General features: G+C 48.0%; 1 protein-coding gene across 1 annotated transcript; it reads right to left on the bottom strand.

Moving 5' to 3' along the window:
* Positions 1–3,565: 3,565 nt before the first annotated feature.
* Positions 3,566–6,810, bottom strand: LOC135299891 (serine/threonine-protein kinase PAK 3-like). The gene is made up of 3 exons (XM_064419296.1): positions 6,665–6,810; positions 5,177–5,314; positions 3,566–3,801 (listed from the first exon to the last, which is right to left on the bottom strand). The coding sequence occupies exons 1-3, from the start codon at positions 6,785–6,787 to the stop codon at positions 3,721–3,723; spliced, it is 342 nt and encodes a 113-aa protein (XP_064275366.1). The 5' UTR covers positions 6,788–6,810; the 3' UTR covers positions 3,566–3,720.
* Between the last annotated feature and the right edge of the window lie 7,796 nt (positions 6,811–14,606).

The following is a 14,606-nucleotide window of genomic DNA, read 5'->3' as shown; positions in this document are numbered from 1 at the left end:
GGGCAAGACCTCCATGGGCCAAGTAAATTCCATTTCATTTGGAGTTTTCTAGGTTACAATATAAAGATATATTCTATTCCCATCCTCAAGAGCTGTTGAAAACAGGAGGGGCATTGTTTTGTCCTTATCTCCTGTTAATGGGCCCATCAATGCCTTTCCCCATGACTCAGAGATAACTCCCTACAGGAGCCATTTCTGTTTAATGGGCAGTCAAGGACCCACTGCATGACTCAGAATGATATCAGCCCATTGTGAGATGCTCCCCCCAGCGGGGAGGAGCTAAGCATCCCCACCTGGATATCATTTGGGATTTGGGACAGAACAAGGGGCCCCAGCCAAGTGGTTTCCAGAAGAGAAGATCTACCAGATCTTTTCTATGGGATCAGCACTTCAACAAGACCATTTCATCTGGACTGCTACCACCACCCTAACTAGCAGAGGGTCAGGTTGTATTCTGATTCTGCCCATGGTTTTTCTTTTGTGTTATTGCATGCATTTTGGGATTTTTTTCCCTTTTCCTAATAAATTGTATTTCTGACTTGGAGTCTCTCAGTAGTTTTGCTTCCAAACCAGAACAGAGCTGCATTGCCCGCACACATCCAGACCACCCATGGCACAGAGCTTTGGTATCTAAAAAGAGAAACCAGAGGGAAAGAGCTGGAAAAGGTTTCATTGGGACCTTTCTTACCTGCTAACAGAAGTTGCCAAAATGAAAGTCACCAAGCAGGGCCTGATCCCTGCTGCCAGCTCAGGGTTAGAAAGAAAGCAATACTTTGTTTCAGTGCTGGGTGTGTAGGGATTCACTTCCCTAACACATGCACACCCAGCAATCTGACTTAGTAGTTTGTATCCATGGAACTAAGACATAGTCAATACTTTGCTGAAACTCACAGGCTAAACATTACTCCAAATTATTTGACATATTTAAACCTCTTCTCAGAATTTATTGCCATCAGAGTAGGAGTGTCCTGTGGGTCCCTGATGGTGGTTGCCACAGGTTCAGGAGGAGACCCATGCAGAAAAGCACCTAAGACACAACTGGGCTTGCAAAGCAAACTTATTCCATTAGTTGCAGTAGCAAATAATACATACCAACCCCTGGTTTCCCAAACATCCGCTGAGCAGGAGAAGGAGCTGGAGCGTGGTGCTCAGTAGGAGGCACAGGTAGGCAGTGCACTTCCAGGACATCCCCTGGATCAAAACGGTGTGCATCTCATCATTCTCACCCCTCCACCCCAGAACCAGGCCTTCTATCTCCTGCTCAGGAGTGGGATTTTCCCAGTTACAGCATCAGCTCACACACGGCCGGCGTGTGAGATGAGGCCACCATGGCTCACCATACTCCATGACTCCCTGCCAACAAGGGCTCCATGATGCATTGTTCCCCTTTCAAAGCCGAACTGCCCACCCACTGACCAATACATTCTTTCTCTTTCAAGGGTCAGGTTCCCCCCTTTAAACAACACACTTTTCTTCATTGTCTTATCAACCTGCTCTAACATGGATCAAATATGGCAGCACCTCGGACATAACTCTGGTTACTGACACAGTGGTTTGGGAAATATCAGATTCCTCAAATTCTCCTTTGGTGGTAAAGAGCCTTCTAAGAACACATTCTTCCCTTCCAATGCATTCCAGCTACCTTCTTAGCAGGACCTCTCTCTTTATTCTCAAGGCTAAGATAGCCACTTGCACACATTCATCACTGCAATGGGGGAATACAGGGTTCAGCACTGCCCGTTAAAGCTAAAGGAATTCACAAGACTAAGCCCTGTTTGTTACACTTCATGCCTCTCCTTCCTTTTCTGGGAATCAAACACAAGCATTTCATCAATACACCATACAAGCGCTCTTGCTGAGTCACACCACATTGCTGTGTCAATAAAGCAACTGGGACTCCATTTCTTCATGCAGGGAAAGCCAATTCTTTATTCATATAACACATTTTTATGTGGTTTTCACAGCCCTCGTGTTCAATTCCAACTGCCTGGTAGTTTCCTTGCCACACAATTCATTGCTTAGAAGGTGTTTTTGTGTGTATGTGCTAAGACTTTCTCTGTTACTCAGGTGTTTACATTTTTCCTCTGTGGACTCTCGTGGGACATATTTCTTATTTATTACAGATGCAAACTGTTTTCTAACCACAAAAGCTTACTGTGTTAACTGCACTCATTCTTATGATTTTTCACATGGGAAGTTAGCTAGCTGCACATAGAAGACATAACAGGCCACCTGGTAATTGAGCAGAGCAAGGCCTGATTTTATAAGGCCTTTCTTTTCTAATACCCCTATCTGTGTGCAACACATGGTGACTTTCTTTCAGAAATTAACCAGGAAAACACAGATTGCCTGATGAAATTATTCTGCTCTTTTCCAAATCAGTTCACTACTCAAGTACAACCTCAGGCACATCCCCGATTCCCTCTCTCCCAGCAGCTCAGAGCAGCATTGCACAGTGCTTGCTGTGCTCCAGAGAGCACAAAGCAGGCTGGCCTGGTGGCCCTGAATATTTCTGCAAAACACTCTGCATTTCACACCTTTGCTGTGGCTCAGGGCAGAACTGCAGGCCTGCAGGCGCTTCCTGGCAGAGCTGTGGGAGGCACTGGCTCCTGCAGATGTGAGCTGCCAAGCTGTCAGTGCCTCAGGCTGGCCTGGGTTGCCCTGGCAGAAGTGCCGTGCCTGAAGGACGCTGCCCTGTGCTCCAGCCTGCCCAGCAGCCCGGCTCCCTGCGCCGCTGCCCAGAGTGCTGCACACACTGCTGCCCTTTGCCAGGAGTCACAGGGCAGCCGGCAGAAGAGTAGGAATCCTCAGCCAGGCCACCGGCCCTCGCCTGCCCCTGGCCTTTCTCTGCTCCTGGGCGGACTCCAGACGGCCAATGCCTCCAGTCTGGGCTGTGCCCAGCACGGCTACGCTTCCCCTCGGGAGCAGCCAGCTGCCACCTGGGCTCTGAGAGCGGAGGATTCGCCCGCTGCCAGGAAGAGGCACCCAGGGCCCGGCTGCTGCCTCCTGCAGCTCCAAGGGCCTCCTTCCAGCCTGCCTCTGCCCAGGCTCAGGCTGCTCCGGGCTCTGCCAGGCCTCTGCTGGGGCTGCACCCCGGCCAAGGCCGGGCCCGCTCTCACCTCACAGGCGCTGCCAGCTCTGCACCAGAGGAGACCTTTCAGAGCCCCCTCTCTGATCCTTCTGCTTTCTCACTTGAGCAAGGCTCTCCTTCTGCCAAAGAGATTGCACTTGGGGATACAAATCTAAATAGCAGGAACCAAATGTTCTCGAGTCACAGCTGCAGGCCTGAATCTGCACAGGAAGTCTTGGCTGCCCCACTCCTTTGGTCTTTCCTTAAAATGTTGATTCCCTTTCTGCCTGCACTAGAAATACCACAGCTGGGCAAAAACAAGCCAGTGGGTCATATTCCAAACACAGTGTGGTCTGGAGAGGATGGATGAAGAAGATCCTTCCCCACTTATAAACCATACAAAAGAAGCCATAGTGTGATTTAGCAGCAATAAAAAACAAGAAGTAAACGTTGAGTTTTCTGAAGGGTCAGAAGGAGGGGATTCTTCCAAATGAGTTGATGATTCGGAAATTTTATTTCATTCCAATCCTGATCTATAATTCAACTCTACAAAACTCTTCAACAATCCTACTCTACAATCCTACTCTACAGTTCTACTCTAAATTGCTTATGAAGATAACATCTTGACGTGATTGTAAAATTCTTGTCTCCTACTTCTTCTTCTTATTCTGCACTGAAATGATGAGTGGTGCCAGGATGGAGGCTGGCTTGGCTGATATTACAAATGGATGCTGTCCACAGGAAAAAGAAAAAAAAAAACAACAAAGAACAGTGAACCATGACTTTCCAAGCTCAGTGCTTCACTGGCTCCATGAGGATACCTCTAGTTCCTACAAAGACCCACAAAGTAGAACAATGGGACCATCTGCTCCTCAATTGTCATGTGCACGACCTTGCCATCACAGGCAAACCTGGCCCAGAATCCCACTCTTCCATTTAAACAGGTGTCTTCATCTTGCTGGGATTTTTGCCCTGCCAGTGCTCTAGAAATGCTGCTTTCAGTCCTTGGAGTTTCTTCTTTTCAAGAAACTTCAACTAATCACATAGGTCCCTGTCTTTGAAAGACAAGCACTGTGCTGATTCCCACAGGGAGACAGAGCAGTGTCTACCTTTCCATGCCCTGCCCCTCCTGTGCTGGATGGCACCTTCCTTCCCAGCAGGGACAGCCCAGTGGCACTGGCTGCTGCACTTCCCTCTCTGCCACACGAGCTGGCAGTAACCCTGGAGCAGTTCCTGTCTGCTTGAGCGTGCCAGGCAGCAGATGGGGCTGGGACAAGTCCCCCTCAGCTCTCCCTGTTTGCGTGCCAGAAACCTCCAAGGGTGGGCTGGGGGCACAAACCAGGGCCCCTCAGAGGCTCACAGTGAGCCCCCCCACAGCCCCTCCTGCCCACAGCCAAATCTCTGACCACTTGGCCAGCCTGGCTTCCTTGGGTTCCTGCACCACCTTTTCATGTCTCTGTACCCTGCATTGCTCTACTTCAATTCTTTTGCCATTGGATAAAATGGAGCACACCACCAAATTACAAATCAGGGCAACAGAAACAGTCAGAGGACAGAGTACCTGTCCTCTCAGGAAAAACTGAGAGAGGTGGAGTTATTCAGTTGTGTGAAGAACAGGCACCAGGGAGCCACTTATTGCCATTTTCCAAGATTTCACAGTGGCTTTGAAGAAAGTGGGGGACAACTTTTTTGAACAGGGCCAGTTACAATAGAATGTGGGTGAAAAATTTTAAACACATAGGGGATCAAGTCAGAGTAGGTCGAAGGAAGAAATTGTTTCTTTGCAGCATGGTGCCACCCTGGCACAGGTTGCCCCAAGAGCTTGTAGTTGCCCTGTCCCTGGAACCATTCCAGGTCAGGTGGAAAATGGCTCTGAGCAATCTGATCTCTTTAAAGATGTCCCTGCTCATTGCAGGACACTTGCACCTGATGACCTTTACAGGGCCCTGCCAGCCCAGCCCAGTCTAGGATTCCTCACTGTTTCCATTTGAAGAGCACCAAGAGTGGAGGTGAGGAAGAAGGGGGCTCATCTGATCCCTTGGACTTCCATGGAGGAGGAGCCCATCCCATGCACCCTGTTTCACCTGCAGCCCCTTTGCATTTTACCTGCAGGAGCTCCTTGGCAGACCAGCGCCGCTCCTCGTCTGTCTGCAGGCAGCAGCTCAGGAAGTCACGCAGCCAAGCCGAGAGGAGCTTGGGATGCAGCAGCTGTGGGGTCCCTATTGAGGCTATCATGAATTTAGCCTGGAGAAAAAGGAAACACGAGTCTCCACCTGCTGCTTTCACATCTGTAACTGCTCTCCCACATCCCACTGTTTAACCTCTGTTCTTCAGTGGCAGTTACTGCCCTGGCAGAGACCCAGAGATGCTTTTCTTTACCAACAAAAAACCCAAACCCCGAAGCAGCCACAGCTTTTCCAACATCCTGCAGATCTTGCCGTGGCAGCTGATTTCATTGACTGACCTACTCAGTGGGAACGACATCAACAAAAGCACATCTGCTTCTCTGAGGATTCACACCAGCTTGACAGGCTTTTTGGAAGAGGGACTTTTCTATACTAATTCCAAGGAATAGTACATGAAAGGCATCTCTGCAGTGCTTGTTCATCCATTAAGCACAGCTGCCATAGAACAAAACTCATCAAGCTTTTCTTCCTGTTCTTGAAAACAATGGTAATTGGAAGGAAAGAAAGGAAATCCATCAGTTAATCCCCAGGGAAGAAAACTAACATCTACAATCTCACATTCCACACAGACACATTAAGATGCCTGCAGAAATGTACTGGGATGAAAATGCCTGCTTGGGCAAACAGCAGCCACCTGCAGCTCTGTCTCTCAGCAGTCTGAAAATTTCAGCTTCCCTTATGTGGAAAAGAAAAACTTTTCATGGTCAGAAGAAGGGGAGGTGCCATCCCTATGGTCACTCTCTGCTCATTTGGATACTCAAGTCAATGCATTAATGGTAGGCCCATCCTAGAAAGTGCCGGGAAACAAACAGGAGGTTTTGGCAGGCTCTCCACATCAGCAGGCTCTGGCTTGGTGACATAGAGAACGTGGCTTGCGCTATGAGAGAAACATGGTCACTGAATGTTTCAGCAGCACTCCACAAGAAACAGAAGAGACTCCGTGGCCTCTACACCCTCCTGCCCAGATTTCAGGCAAGCTTCCTGAGAGAGGGTTTCTTCCCACCGAGAAGAAACTGCACAGGGGATGCAGTCCCTCTCTGAAAACCACAGTTTTAGAAACTCTGTTTGGTTTGGGTTTCCTTCCTTCATTTCTGGAAGGATACGAGTAGTTCTAAGATGCTTGCTTCCTGTTATTAGGGCCATCTACACAGACAAAAGAACTGGAACCACTTATAACCCAAAGGCAAGTGCTGCCTGAGAATGGAGTTTGTTTGCATGTGGTAAGGCTTGAGTTCCCCCACTGATGCAACCAAAACTACAGCAGATGCTGGTGTGTTGCAGGGACATTTTTAGGACGGCACTGTGCTGGAAGTACTTCCAGCATATGGCAATTGGATTTTGTCCAATGGCACACAGAATATGGGACAGGTGAGAAAGACAGCGGGATCAGTGAGGATTTGCTCCTTACCGAGGCAGGACTCTGGTTCCAGTAAGGAGGTTCTTGTTCCACCATTTCAATTCCCACAATTCCAAAAGACCATATGTCCACTTTGGGGCCATATGGTTGACCTGTCACCACTTCAGGTGCCATCCACCAAGCAGTCCCTGCTAACGAGCTCCATGTATTCTTCTAAGGGGTGAGTTGAGTAGAGAGGCCAAAATTGGCTGAGGAGAAAGCAAAATAACTGTTTCTATTTTAATTCTGTGCAATAGGAAACCAAGCAAAAGAATTCCCCAGTAGAAGTCTGAGAATGTGCTGTTGAATCTCTTGGACAACTGTCCCTGCTCTGTTTTCTCAGGTCTTTAGCCAAGGAAATATGGCATTGTGACTTAAAAAATTCCCACATTTTTTTACACTGCCTCCAGCAGTGGCTTTTGTTCTTTGGAAGCTTTAGACCTGTAGCTCCCTCCCTGTGGAAGGGACACACACAGAGCAACACCATTCTTGGCTGCTTGTTCCTTGTCATGCCTCTGTACACATTGCAGCCGTGTCACCAGCTCACAGCAGATATCCCTGCACTGTCACCAGCACCATTTCTGGGGAGCTGGCAGTCACTCCAAGCAGCCCCACACCCACATCCCTGGAATGTTGCACCTGACCAAGAATACACTGACCCAGCTTGACAGATCCGTCGGTTCTGAGAAGGATGTTGCTTCTCTTCACATCTCGGTGGATCACGTGGTTGGAGTGAAGAAAATCCAGTCCTTGCAGGCACTGAGAGAGGAAACAGAAACAGGAGGGCAAAACACGTGATGTGATTTCATCACAAAATAAAGGGCACAAAGAATCAAAAAGATTCCCTCTCCAGGGGAATGGGGAATAATGGCAGAAGACAGTGCCACTGAGAGGAAGAGCTTGCGGCTGCAACACTTGCAGAGCAGGACCTTTCTAAGGAAAGGCATGTCAGCTTTTGAAAGAGCAACAGCACCTGCTGTTGTAGACTGTTCCCTGCACACCAGCCAGGATGACTGCTGCTGCAGGGGATGTGCTCAGAAGCAAACAGTGCTTTGGCTGCACTCCTATCCTTTTTAGCTGAGGACTGAGAGAAACGAGTCTCTCTCTTTTCCTTTGCTGTTCCTTTCAAATCCTGCCACCAGCACTTTTGCTTTTACAGGCAAGGAATGCAGTGAAGACAGGAAAAAGTTTAGAAAGCAAGATGGAGAAGAGCAAATACATGAGGCAGAGTGAGAACAAAACAGCAGGAGATAAAGAGTACAAGAACTGAGTTCAGTGAGTGCAGGGGCACTGGCAGCCATTTCACTTGAGATGCTTCTACTTGCCCACAGCATAGCAGCAACACACAAACAAAGCTTGGCACATGAAACCTCTCCTGTCCTGAGCCCCTGTTTCCCAGACAATCCTGCCCAAGCCCTCGGCAGCACAGATGGGATTGCTGACCTCCCGACTGATGGCTGCCATCTCCTCTTCAGACAGGTAGCTCTTGCTGATGACATCGCTCAGGGTGCCTCCATCCATGTGCTCCATAACCAGCCAGAGTTCCTCAAACAGAAGGTAGCTGAAAAATGCGCCTGGCCTTGTTCGCCAATTCAAACTCAGCTGCGAACAGACCAAAGCGATTGTGGCCACATGTCCCCAGTGCCAATCACATCAATTACCATCACTCAGTTTGGGCACTAATCCCTGAGGTCTAAGCAGCTGCGAGGTGTGGCAGATGGATGTAACACATCATGCAGAGTTTGGCAGACTTTCCTACATCCACGTGTCAGTAGACACGTTCTCTAGTGCAGTCTATGCCTCTGCCCACACAGGGGAGAAAGCATCTGACGTCAAGAAACACCTTATATTCGCTTTCTCCGTGCTGGGCATCCCAAAAGTTATCAAAACCGACAACGGCCCTGCGTATAAGTCCAGGGAATTTCGGAACTTCCTGCAGCAATGGGGAATAGAGCATAAGACCGGCATCCCATATTCCCCGACAGGTCAAGCTGTGGTGGAAAGGACCCATCAGAGTCTGAAAAGAGTATTACATCAACAAAGTTCGACGATGAAAATGGAGTCCCCACAGGTCCGCCTCGCAAAGGCACTTTATATTATCAACTTCCTGAATTGTTCTTATGATAATTTAAATCCTCCGATCGTGAGACACTTCGGGCAGAACGAGCAACTGCACCTTAGGGCCAAACCACCCGTCCTCATAAAGGACCCTGAGACCTGGAAAACGGAGGGACCCTTCGACTTGATTACCTGGGGGAGGGGATACGCTTGCGTGTCCACTCCTTCAGGTTTGAAGTGGGTTCCCTCCAAATGGGTCAAACCATTCTTGCCAAAAAAATTCATTCAGTCAGAAGCTGTGGCGCAAGTCGAAGAGGCTTGATGGAGGAGGAGACGGAAACCCTTCTCTGATGATTTAGACATCCTTCCGGGGCAGAACCACCTTTTTTGATTTACTCTAACGCACCTTTTTTTGTCCTTTTATAGAAACATGAGCCCGATGAACCCCATCCCAGTCTCCATCACTGTCACCTTTGTCATCTTCTGGTCCACGCTTCTACCATCCAACTTATGGATCATTCCCCAGCCAAAACAGAAGGTGTGGAAGCTACTCGCCAAGGCCCTCAGCCAAGACCAGCTGTGTCTGACGTCCGCCTCAGCAGCAGACCCCTTGTCGACCTGCCTTGTGGGGATCCCTTTTAATCCAGATGAGTTCCCTACCCCCCTCGATTCCTCCCTAAAACCCCTTGCCCAATATAAAGTCCTGCGCTCCCCCGGCTCCAATCCCAACCTCATCTGGCGACGTTTTGTTTCTAAATTAAATATTTCAAAATCTGAACCTATTGAATTTAAGTTGCTCGGCTCCGTTGTTGCCTCCGTTTGTGTTGAGTTTATGTCCTCCCTTGACCCCACCGGAAAACCCTATTTCCGCGTGATCCAACCCAATCATGAGTACACAGTGGGAAATTGGTGCACCACAGTTGCCCATATTACCACTGCCCCAACTTTTGATGAATACCCTAGATCCCTCCCCCGTGGAGTCTTTTTTATTTGCGGATACTGAGCGTGGGCAGGCATCCCCTCTCGCCTGACAGGAGGCCCATGTTCCTTTGGGAGACTGTCGCTGTTTACCCCCAATGATACCCAAATTACCAATTGGAAAGCTAAAGTTGTCACACATAATTCGGCCCGTTATAAGAGAGACCTGAAAGACTTAGACTCACAGTGTGACCCTGAAATTACTCATTGGTCAATTCCAGAAGGTGTCGCATGGACAGTTTTTTTGCCGTGGGTGTCCATCGCGAAGTCTCTAGGTGAATTGGCCCACCTAGAGTGTTGGGTGGCTAAACAAGCCAATTTAACGTCAGCCATCCTCAGTGACCTCCTCTCAGACGAGGAAATAACAAGGCGGGCTACACTCCAGAATAGCGCAGCAATTGATTTCCTGCTCCTATTGCATGATCACCGATGCGAGGAGGAGCTCTGCTGCCTGAATTTGTCATCTAAAGCTGAGGACGCCAGAAAATCCATCGGCGAGATGAAAGACTTGCTTCATGAGATCAAGCAGGACACATTGGACTGGCTGGGGAACATCTTCTCGGGATGGGGACTCTCGGGATGGGTTGGATCAGTTTTAAAAACTATACTTTTAGTTCTTTTCATTTTGTTAGCAATTTTAGTTGCCACTTCTATAGTTTGGAAAATATTACAGAGATTAATTTATAAGTTAATCTCCCCTTGCAAGTTAACCGGGTGATGGCTGAGGAGGAAGGATGTGAACTAGAAGAACTAGAAGAGCAACTAGAAGGAGGAAATCTGGAAGTAGAAGAACAGTGGGCGTCCATTCCTCCCAGTCATCTTGACCCAGAAAATCACAGTTCTGATTTGAACTTTAGTTATTAAGTCTCATATATTTTTCTTTTCTTTTCTTTTTAAACAAAAAAGAGGGAGATGTTGTATTGTGTTTGTCATGCATTGTTTTATTGAGCTGTATATTTGGTTTGTTCCACATACCCCTACAGTTATTATGGTTCTGCCCTGATCCCCTCTCTCCCTTTGATCGCCCCATCTATCTAGTATCTCTCCTCCCCGTCTCCCCTAACAACCCATGTATCCTTCCCTTGTTCCCTCCCTGGTGCCCTGTCCGTCACTCGGTGGCCCAACCTTTCCATCTAGAATCTTCCACCTAGGGCATCGAGTGATTGGTTCAGGGGCCAGGGCTCCTCCCCAGATCCTCTGTTATTGGTTTACATACTGTGTCACTCACCATCACCTCATGCCTACCTGTATTTCTATTGGTTGTTGACCACTGTCTTTGTATGCACCCACTCCTCCTTAAAAAACACTTGTCAGACCCTTAGCCCTGTCTTCAGCTGGTGGATTCCCCTGGTGCTAATAAACTGGACTGAACTACCTCTGAAGTCCGTCTCTTGTGGATCTCCTGTGGGTCAGCAGCTCTCACCTTTTTGCTACTGCGGGTCCTCGTCGCCCCAAGGCTGAAAGCCTTAGGCGCTCTCTAAACCCGACTTGGGATCAGGAGAGTGCTCCAGTGCTGCAGGCAGTGCTGGCCGCAGCCTGCCGGGATTTGGCTTGAGGTCAGCCGCCGCTGCAGTATAGTTCCACTGTTACAGTTAGATGGATTTTTCTATTGGTACACTGATATTTGTATTTATAGATAGCATTCTTAAGAATATGTTTACATATATCTTACTATATGTCATATGTAACACTTAATATATATTTACACTGCACATTGTTGTGGTGTATTTACTTCTATTGAAATGCGTATGGATTTGTACAGTTCTGAAATTGTGTTCATTTAGTTCTAGGCCTAGGGTTATTTAGAGAGGAATATTGATATTGCTGTGTTTGTATATGGGCTGTTCAGTTGTAGTAATTTGTAATAAATTTAATTGTTAAGCTTTGATTGATATTTGTTTCTAATTAGTGTTTGTAGAGGTTTCAGTACATTAGGTTTTTTTAACTGTATTTGATATTTGTATATATTTACATTGCATGATAGTAGGAAAAAATTTGTGTTGCAACCTTAAATTGATATTTGTATGTTGACATCGCCAGTGTAACAATTTATTAAAAAATTCATTTTTTTAACCTAAGTAGATTTTTGTGTATTTATTTAGTGTTGCAGCGCTGCAGGGTGGTAGAAATGCTGCAACCTTCTTGGAGGTGTCTCCTTCAGAAGCCGCTCCGAGGAAGGCCACAAGAACAGCCATTTCCAGTGCATGTACACGCACACGCCACAGACAGCTCAGTGCAGGAAAGACAGGAAGGGTCTTTGCATGGCATAGTCCAGCAAGGGTTTTACTGCATCCAGCACGCCAGAGGGACCAGAGACAAAAGACCAAACCATGTGCTCTGCAGGACTTCAGTGTGGGGTCAGTGACCGATGACCTGAGGGCACAGGGGCGGGCAAAGGGCAGGGCCAAGGGCAGCAACCTGTAGGGGGGATGAGGGATGAATAATTGGGGTGGGCGGTGTCAGCTGGCCAGTGGGGGAGGCAATCTGATGTGGATTGGCAGAAGTGCTGCAGAGCGTCAGGGGTTAAGTCTTCTCTATCAGCCTAGGTGGGGAAAACTCTGTGATCTAATCTTCCTTGAGGGGGAGGAGTCAGAGGATTCCACAACTCCCCTGTTTTTTCTTACTATGAAGACTTCCCCAGTAGACCTCTGCAGCCACTTAACTAAACAGGGAAACATGAGTAAAAACAATGATTACAACCCAAAATATTCCTCTAACAAACGATGAAACCTATCCTGTCAATCCCCACTGTCCGAAAAGTTCATTGATGCCATCTGGGTTCTTCTCAACTTTTAAGTCCTTTACTTGCTCCCTCAGCTCTGGATGTTTACATGGATGGATGTTGGGTGTGAAGAAATTTGAAGCAGTACATCCTTTCAAAGTTGTGGCAGCTGTGTCCATGAGCGAGCAGTGAAAAGTGTGTTGCTGCTGGTTTTAGAGTGTTACATGCTTGGTGTTACTAGCATTTGGTAGCAGCTCACTCAGGGCTTAGGAGGGAGCACTGGTTTGCTTACTGAGTGAGCACTTTCAATTCTCTTAGCATTTGTTTTAAGTTTTTGCAGCATTAACCCCAGGGACCAATATTGAGGCTTCTATTTTCTTTTTTCTGCCTCAAAAATCAATATTGTTTCTGCAGCCAGATTTAAACTGATGGACAAATCTGTTGTGCTTAATTTTTTTGGTCACGAATTATGGTAATGCTAGGTGCTAGCAGAGCAGGCTTCCCCAAGTCACAGTGTCTTTTGGCCATGGCACCATTTATTTGCTGGTGGGGAGTAAGGTTTCCAAGAGGCTTCATGGGCGAGCAGGGCTCCCTCAGAGGTAATTTCTCAAGAGAACAACCTGTAAATAGAACACATTGGCAAGAAAAAAATAAATTGTGATAGGCTCCAAGATTTAGTAAACATTGATATTTGAAAATTTCAATTCACAGATTTGTTATGTCCAGAGTAGACAGAGAGACAAAACTGTATTTAGTTACACATCCTTTTAGTAAGGCTGTTAGAGGGTTTTACCTCTCTGCTTTCCAATGGTTTTAAAGACTTGATATTCTTAAGACAAATTTACTGGGATCTTCCAACTACCCTTATAAAAAGGAGACACAGTTGTGCTGTTGGAATATAACAGAATGTTGAAAACTGAAAGCATTCTTAAAAGCTCACAAAAAATAGCTATAAAAGAAGCTATGCCTTCTTAAAAAAAATTTATTTTTATTTTATCAGATGACTTGCGTGTGTTTGAGCAATTGCAATTGGTATATATCTTTGCATGAAATTCACACATGTAGAACACAAAGTCTTATAAACTTCTGAAGATGCTGCAGGTGAGGTTTGGGTTCACCTGGAGCACAGTCAGGGCTGGTGAGCACTGGAAGATCCAGCTGCAGTCCCCATCCATGTCCCTTTCAGTGATGGCTTGAGGGTGTCTCAGCCTGGATCCAGAGCGCCCTGGGGGGCTCCCGGGGCTGGCTTTGCACTCAGGGTGAGGATGGCCAGGAGCCACTGAGGCTGGCAGTGGGGACCAAGGCTGGGGCTCATGGCCGGGCAGGTGTGGCTCTGGGGGCTGGGAGATGCCAGGGCAGGGGTCACAGTGGGAGCTGTGAGCAGGGGCACGGCCAGCTTGGCAGCTGAGTGACATGGTTCTGCTGGCTGTGACATCACAGAGGAGAGGTCACGCTGGCATCTGTGTCAGGAGCAGCTCTGGGCAGTTGGATTCTGGCAGCCAGTGAGTGCACATGCAGGGAAAATGCTGGGCTGGGAAAGATGCCCTGGGGATTTAAAGCCAGAGTGAGAGATGGGACCCTCAGGGCAGGGCACTGTCCCCAGGGCTGAGGGAAGTGGGGCTTGGGGCTCTCAATGTGGCAGGTGCCCAGAGAGGCTCTGGGGACATTGCAGATGTCACCAGCTCCCTGGTCCCTCCCAGCCAGACATGCTGAGCCCCCTTTCTCCCACCAGGCCATATCTCCAACACTGGCCTTCATCCTGGCCCTGTTATTCACCCCCAGTGGGTTGAAAGCGGAGATGAAAATCGAAAAGGACACGGTCAGGCGGATGCGGGAGCGCGAGGAATTTCTGCATCGGGAGATGACTCGGCTCCTGCGGGAGGTGGATGACAACAATTCCATCATGGAAAGCCTGCTCCTTTCTGTACGACAGCTGCCTTGACTGACCATAGCTGGGAATAAGGGGAATCCAGAAATTGAAAAGAATGAAGCTCAAAGGATGCAAGAGCGCGAGGAGTATCTGCTGCAGGAAATGACTCAGCTCCTGCAGGAGATTGATGGAAACAATTCCATCATGGAAAGCTTTTTCCTTTGTCTATGGCAGCTGCTGTGGCTGCCTCTGCTCTCTCTTGCCTTTTGGCTGGTCACGAGATGGAAGTGTGGCTCTGCCAGACACAGCACACAGGAGGAATCCAG

This window comes from Passer domesticus, chromosome 4 (genome assembly GCF_036417665.1).
Source record: "Passer domesticus isolate bPasDom1 chromosome 4, bPasDom1.hap1, whole genome shotgun sequence".
NCBI lineage: Eukaryota > Metazoa > Chordata > Aves > Passeriformes > Passeridae > Passer > Passer domesticus.
Note: the sequence above shows the minus strand (reverse complement) of the source record. Positions and strands in the feature narration are given on the sequence as shown.

Coding starts and splice junctions, on each gene's coding strand:
- LOC135299891 (XM_064419296.1), bottom strand. CDS start 6,787: ATGGCACCTGAAGTGGTGACAGGTCAACCATATGGCCCCAAAGTGGAC. Junction 5,315..6,664: donor GGAACCAGAGTCCTGCCTCG/GTAAGGAGCAAA, acceptor CTTTTTCTCCAG/GCTAAATTCATGATAGCCTC. Junction 3,802..5,176: donor CTGCCAAGGAGCTCCTGCAG/GTAAAATGCAAA, acceptor TCCTGTGGACAG/CATCCATTTGTAATATCAGC.